The sequence below is a fragment of the Hylobates moloch genome, unplaced genomic scaffold (assembly GCF_009828535.3).
Source record: "Hylobates moloch isolate HMO894 unplaced genomic scaffold, HMol_V3 SCAFFOLD_2946, whole genome shotgun sequence".
In the NCBI taxonomy this organism is placed as follows: Eukaryota; Metazoa; Chordata; class Mammalia; order Primates; family Hylobatidae; genus Hylobates; species Hylobates moloch.
The window spans coordinates 1-7,375 of record NW_026655221.1 but is presented as its reverse complement, the minus strand read 5'-3'; the positions used below and the strand labels follow the sequence as shown (position 1 = coordinate 7,375).

The following is a 7,375-nucleotide window of genomic DNA, read 5'->3' as shown; positions in this document are numbered from 1 at the left end:
TGCTGCTCAGGCTGGTGTGCACTGGTGATTGAGCTATGCTGCTCAGGCTGGTGTGCACTGGCATCAAGCTGTGCTGCTCAGGCTGGTGTGCACTGGTGATCGAGCTGTGCTGCTCAGGCTGGTGTGCAGTGGCGATACACAGGTGAGATCATGGCACTTCACAGCCTTGAACTCTAGGGCTCAATCAATTCTCTGGCTTCAGTCTCCCAACTAGCTGGGATTACAGGTGTGTAGCACCACTATGCCCAGCTTTCAGATTGAATTTTATTGTGGGTTTCAATTAATTTCTTCTGGACTGAGGTACATGATAATTCTGGGAGTTTTGAAATAACATTTTGAAAAACAAATGGAAACTTACTGACGAGTTCTCTTTGCTACTACACCGTCCAGCAGTTGTTCCGTATTCAACTGGGCCTGAACCTGAAGGGAAAAAAAAGCAGTAGGTCCCACAGAAAGCAGAGGATTTGAATCCAAAGAGCAATCCTGCTCTAGAACTTTATAACCCAGTGGGGCGTGTGCACGAATGCAGAAGAGGGGCCTGTGCTATTCTGGCAACACTTCCCTGTTGGAATTCCTATATGAGAACAAGTGGCAAATACAGCTTTATTCCCAAATAACAAGTTAAATTCTTATAAGACATTGCCATTGAGGGTAAGAAAAGACGGGAAATAAAAAACATACAACAGAAAGAACTAATCTACTATCATGTGCCTCACATCCTGAACCCAATGCTGCCTGTGCCTGAGGCTTACTAAAGGTGGCTGCTCGGGATCCTCTTTGGGAAAAAACAAACAAACAAACAAAAAAACTGCCAAAGTTTTTAAATACCTTCAGGCCTCTTCTGAAAAGAAAAGTTGCCTGACGAGTATCTTTCTGATGATTTAATTTATTTCCACTCCTGGTAAAATTAGCTGGAATGTTATTTCTGCAACAAAAACACATAGGCCATGATAAGCCATTTAACTACTTTCAAACATCTTGAGGAAAAATAAGCAAAAATAGTTACATTCATAGGCTACAAACATGAGGTGCAAGAAACAAACAACTCTGAATTATTTCCTTATTAACATGAAGCTACTGAGATTTGATTAACAAATACCCCCCTCCAAAGCAGAGCACATAACCACCTGTTAATTTCAAACCACTTTATCTTCCAAATATTCAATCCTCTAATATTCCATATATCTTCTGAAGACATTAATAATCACATTTTTAGTGCTATTTCCTATATTTGGTGAAAACATAACTTTACAATTTACAGGATTAGTACAAAGAAAAACTACACATAGGCCAAACTCAAGACCTAAAATAAACTGAAGACCAAAAATAAAGAGAAAGGTTTGAAAAATAACATCTCCTCCTCCACCTTTCTCTTCCTTCCTCACTCAGAAACCGTTATGTATTAACATAAACCATAGAGGCCAGTCGTTATGGCTCACACCTGTAATCCCAGCACTTTGGGAGGTTGAGGTGAGTGGATCACTAGAGGTCAGGAGTTTGAGACCAGCCTGGGCAACATGGTGAAACCCCGTCTCTACTAAAAACACAAAAATTAGCCAGCCTTGGTGGCACGCGCCTGTAGTCCCAGCTACTCAGGAGGCTGAAGCATGAGAATTGCTTGAATCAGGGAAGCAGAGGTTGCTGTGCGCCGAGATCACGCCACTGCACTCCAGCCCAGCGACACAGACTTCATCTCAAAAAATAAACCACAGAAAAACTTACACTCTTCTATTTCTTGTTCTTTCATGCACAGAACAATGCTCTTAATTATGTTTGACTTTCACCAATTCTTTTTTTTAATTTTACTTAAAGTTCTGAGACACGTGCTGAACGTGGAAGTTTCTTACGTAGCTATACATGTGCCATGGTGGTTTGCGGCACCTAATTTCTTTTGTTTTCTATAGGAAGTTAGTGAAGTATGAAAAATTAAAATTTCATATTTATCTATGAAATATTCAATCCTCTAACATTCCATGTCTTCAACTGATGTACTGATAAACATGAAACAATATATAAACAAGTGTTTAACAGATTCCCTAGTCTTACCTCCAATCTTTCAGAGATTCAAGTTCAAAATTGCCCTGGCTAACCCAATTAACATGTAAGTCTAATGTAAATCATGGGTTCTTATTTGAGAAGGTCCCCTTTCACAAAAGGTATTATCAAGTGATTCCCAAAAGATGATGGTTAAAACTGCAATTCCAGCCATTCCATTTTTTGTTTTTTTATTTTTATTTTTTTGAGACAGAGTCTCACTGTCACCCAGGCTGGAGTGCAGTGGCACTATCTTGACTCACTGCAACCTCCTCCTCCCAGGTTTAAGCAATTCTCCTGCCTCAGCCTCCCAAATAGCTGGAACTACAGGCATGCACCACCACGTCCAGCTAATTTTTGTACTTTTAGTAGAGATGGGGTTTCACCATGTTGGCCAGGCTGGTCTCGAACTCCTGGCCTCAAGTGATCCACACACAGCGGCCTCCCAAAGTGCTGGGATTGCTGGCATGCGCCACCACATCGGGCTAATTTTTGCATTTTCAGTAGAGATGGGGTTTTGCCATGTAACTCCTGACCTCAGGTGATCCGCCTGCTTTAGCCCCCCAAAGTGCTGGGAATACAGGCATGAGCCACTGTGCCCAGCCACTGCATTTTTTAAAAACCTCATTCCAGGTTTTGTTTGCTGAATTATCTTCCACGAAAGATAAATAAATAATACTAGAACCTGAATAAGGAAACTTCACAGCTCATCAACTTCATCTACTTTGTCCTTACAGAGAACAGCCATAACAACAGATCATAATTTTTCTTTTTCTTTTTCAGAGACGGGGTCTCACTATGTTGCCCAGGTTGGCCCTGAATCCTGGGCTCATGTGATCCTCCTGCCTCAGCCTCGTAAGTAGCTGGGACCACCGGCACATGCCACTGCACCCAGCTCACAGGCCATAATTTTTGGTTTTTATTATTCAATTTAGTATAAAAATAATTTCAGCTTAACAAGTGTTCATGAAGAATTCTTCCTTTCTAGTTTGATTTTTCCACAAATAACATACATTGTGATTCAGTGTTCTAGTAAGAGCCATCCAGACTGAGTAATAAATTGAGCTTTCAGAATTCCCAATTTTGAATAATTCCCACTGAGATGTTAAGAGTTCTACCAGGGCTGGGCAGAGGGGTGCATGCCCGTAATCCCAGCACTTTAGGAAGCTGAGGTGGGAGGATCACTTGAGGCCAGGAATTGAGACCAGCCTGGACAACATCGTGAGATCCTGTCTCTATTAAAAAAAAAAAAAAAAAAATTAGCAGGGCATGGTGGCATGTATCTGTGGTCCCAGCTACTCAGGAGGCTGATGTGGGAGGATCGCTTGAGCCCAGGGCGGGCCGAGGCTCCAGTGAGCAGTGATGGCGCCACTGCACTCCAGCCTCAGCAATAGATCGAGAAGCCTTGTCTCAACAGGGGGAAAAAAAAGAGAGTTCTACTAAAGTGATCAGCTTTTGCAATTTTATTCCATAAAGAGGTAAAGAAGCAGAGTGATGTTTTTTAAAAAGCTTATATCGGTTAAATTCATCAGTAAGAATTCATCTAATAAACAAGCTATTACTGGATACATCCATGTGGATGTTCAGATAGACATCCCAAATATCTGTCTTGAAAATGACCAGATAACTAAAAAAATCACTGCAAATCCATTCTTCACACCACTTAATGCAGGAAGTGTTTTTAATGCAAAATAACACATCATTATATTTGAGCACTTACTTTCTGCTTAGCTGGTTAGGTCTCTTGAGAACTGCTACTGGTTTCCTCTGCCCTTCATTTTGTCTCAGAAGATTTGCCTTCCTTTTTAACACTGGAAAATATTGTTCTATATTCTATCAGAAGGCAAGAAACTATGTTAATCAAATTGCATTTTTCTATATACTCTATACAATAAACATTTCTGATGCAGAATCAACAAGGATTGACAACTGCTTCAATGTGTAGATAAGGGAGACAGAGAAACAACTTGAAACTGTACAGTCTACATGACTGAAAAGATGAAAACCCCACATTATATTTAAAATGTGTGAGGTACTCGGGGGACCCACAGGTGATGGAGAATCGTGGCTCCGGAACTCAAGAGAAGAATCAGAGAGCCAGAGATATTTAAAATATGTGAGGTGCTCAGGGGACCCACAGGTGATGGGGAATTGCAGCTCTGGAACTCAAGAGAAGAATCAGAGAGCCAGAGATATAAATCAGGGAATAATTTATATAAACATGATTTTTGATACTAATAGATTTTAAAAAGCCAAGTTCCAAAACAAATGCATGCCAAAAAAAAAGAAAAAGTGGGGAACTTATGACAGCAACGACGCTGGAGTAGACATGGTTAGAGGCGAAAAGTATCATAAAAAACAAAAGCACATGAAACATCCTCTTTTTCTTCCTCCACATGTATAAATTAAATCCATCATTAAAGCCTAATTCAGATATCCATATTGTCCATAAAGACTTCTCTAAAGTTCTTGACAAATATGCACCTTATCTTATACTTTATCTGGATTCTTCTATTAAGTATATGAGAAGTACTTCATAAATATCCATTGACTAAATCACATTAAAAAGTCTTAATTTGGCCAGGCACCGTGGCTTACGCCTTTAATCCCCACACTTTGGGAGGCTGAGGCGGATGGATCACGAGGTCAGGAGTTCGAGACCAGCCTGGCCAGCATGGTGAAACCCCGTCTCTACTAAAAATACAAAAATTAGCCAGGCATGGTGGCACACACCTGTAATCCCAGCTACTCGGGAGGCTGAGGCAGAAGAACTGCTTGAACCTGGGAGGTGGACATTGCAGTGAGCCAACATCGCATCACTGCACTCCAGCTTAGGTAACAGAGCAAGACTCTATCTATACATAAAAAACAAAAACAAACAAACAAAAAACTTACTTATATTTGAGAATATGGAAACTTAGGTATTCTTTATGAATGGCAATGATTTTTATTTAGATATTAAATTTTTTATATCAGTCCCAAAGTACTACATAAAAACAAATAAAATTCTCTCTTAAGCTTATTCACAGAAATGTCAGTACAAATAAAGGAAAAGGATATCTAATCCAGGATTAAGCCATCATCCTACCTTGTCACTTAGAGGTGGACGATTCATAGGACTAATTCCTTTTCGAATTCCAGTTGTTTTCCTAGCTGCAAGGCCAGTGATAACCCCATTAGGACGTCTCTTTCCAGGCATTACTCTTCCTCTACGATTCAGACTAGTCTTACCAAAACCTATAGGGGGGCAAAAAGAGAAGAAAATGTCAATTTAACAATTCAATTGGGAGGGTCACAGGATATTCTATTTCCCAAGGAAGGGGGAACTTAGGAACATTTATTATGTTATTATTTATGTTTTTTAAATTACATAAAATACTTCATTTTGAAAAGGCAACCTGCTGCACTGGGAAGGGTTCTGTGGCTACACCGGGCTGTAAATAACTAGAGGATTCTCACATGCTGCCTCTGGCCATGCTATTTTGTCATTAGTTTCTCAACAAGCAGGACAGTCTGTCTAGTCTTTACCTGTGCATGATGGTAGATACTAACCCTATGTCGCTACTGAGTACTTGAAGTTAAGTACTAGTCTGAATCGAGGTATTTCAAGGTAAAATATTTCACTGATGATTTTATATAAATTATATAGTGAAATATTTTAGATATTGGGCTAAGTAAAATATATTCATATGTGCTCAATCTTTATTGAACAGTGCCGATCTGGAGTGGAACCACTATCTCATCTCCAATTTACTTATGACAGCACACTGCAATCTGGCTTCATTTTCAGCCCTACTCCATTCAAATTGCTTTTGCTAAAGTTGCCAGTGAGTGCCAATAGACACATTTTAATCTGTGGCATGTGACATTACCAACTTTGGTCTTCCATTATATATCTCACCTATTTAAATACTTTTTTTAGGCTGGGCACAGTGGCTCACACCTGTAATCCCAGCACTCGGGAGGCTGAGGAAGAGGATCCCTTGAGCTCAGGAGTTTAAGACCAGCCTGGGCAACATAGTGAGGCCTTGCCTCTAAAAATTAGTTGGGCGTAGTAGCACATGCCTGTAGTCCCAGCTACTCAGGAGGCTAGGGTGAGAGGATTGCTTGAGCCCAGGAGTTCTAGGCTGCAACAGAGTGAGACCCTGCCTCCAAAAAATAAATAGATTTAAAAATAAATAAATATATAAATAAATAAGTAAATACTTTTTTCTAGTTAAAAAAAAAAATAGGGGCCAGGTGCGGTGGCTCACACCTGCAATCCCAGCACTCCGGGAGGCCGAGGCAGGTGGATCACGAGGTCAGGAGATCGAGACCATCCTGGCTAACACGGTGAAATCCCGTCTCTACTAAAAATACAAAAAATTAGCGGGCGTGGTGGCGGGTGCCTGTAGTCCCAGCTACTCGGGAGGCTGAGGCAGGAGAATGGCGTGAACCGGGAGGTGGAACTGGCAGTGAGCCGAGATCGTGCCGCTGCACTCCAGCCTGGGCGAACAGCGAGACTCATCTCAAAAAATAAAAATAAAAATAAAAAATAAATTGGGAGTGCCTCTGAACCTATTCTGGTTCAGGGGCTGCCCGTAAAAAAAAAAAGGTAAATTAAAAAATAAACATGTTCACTCCAGAATTCCTAGAAACACATAAAGTACAAATAAGAAAATAAACATCACCCATCAGCCTACCACCTAGAGATGACCACTAACATTCTGTCTTTCTAGTCTTTCTTTTACTCGTATACATATATTTTAAAAGTTAACATTTTTGGTTTTAACTATTTTTAAGCAACTCATGACTATCACCCGTAGTAATTCTCAATTTTATAGTAGTGCCTCAATTTTATAGTAGAAGGTGAACTGAGTCAATCTTTCAGCAACTATACAACTCTACATACTATTTTGTAGCCCTAAATTAATCCTGTACTGCAGGCTGGGCATGGTGGCTCATGCCTATAATCTCAGCACTTTGGGAGACCGAGAAGGATGGATTGCTCAAGCCCAGGAGTTCGAGACCAGCCTAGGCAATATGGCGACACCCCATCTCTAGAAAAAATACAAAAATTAGCCGGATGCAGTGGCGCACACCTGTAGTCCCAGGTAATAGGGAGGCTGAGGCAGGAGGATCACTTGAGCCTGGGAAGCAGAGGTTACAGTGAGCCAAGATCACACTGTACTCCATGCTGGGGTGACAGAGCAAGACCCTGTCTCAAACACACACACACACACACACCTATATTGTGAAAATATTATCCCATGTTTTTGACATCCTTTTACTGCATTACTTTTTAATATGCCATACTTGATCCAACCAACTTTAATCATTTCAGTTAGTTCTAATAATAAAT

At 40.6% G+C, this 7,375-nt stretch overlaps 1 protein-coding gene across 1 annotated transcript; it reads right to left on the bottom strand.

The window, feature by feature from the left end:
• Positions 1 to 6: 6 nt before the first annotated feature.
• LOC116465088 (UAP56-interacting factor-like) lies at positions 7 to 6,093 on the bottom strand. Its single transcript, XM_032148293.2, has 4 exons — positions 5,123 to 6,093; positions 3,755 to 3,867; positions 829 to 925; positions 7 to 420 (listed from the first exon to the last, which is right to left on the bottom strand). Exons 1-4 carry the CDS (start codon positions 5,231 to 5,233, stop codon positions 355 to 357), a joined length of 387 nt encoding a protein of 128 aa, XP_032004184.1. The 5' UTR covers positions 5,234 to 6,093; the 3' UTR covers positions 7 to 354.
• Positions 6,094 to 7,375: the final 1,282 nt, after the last annotated feature.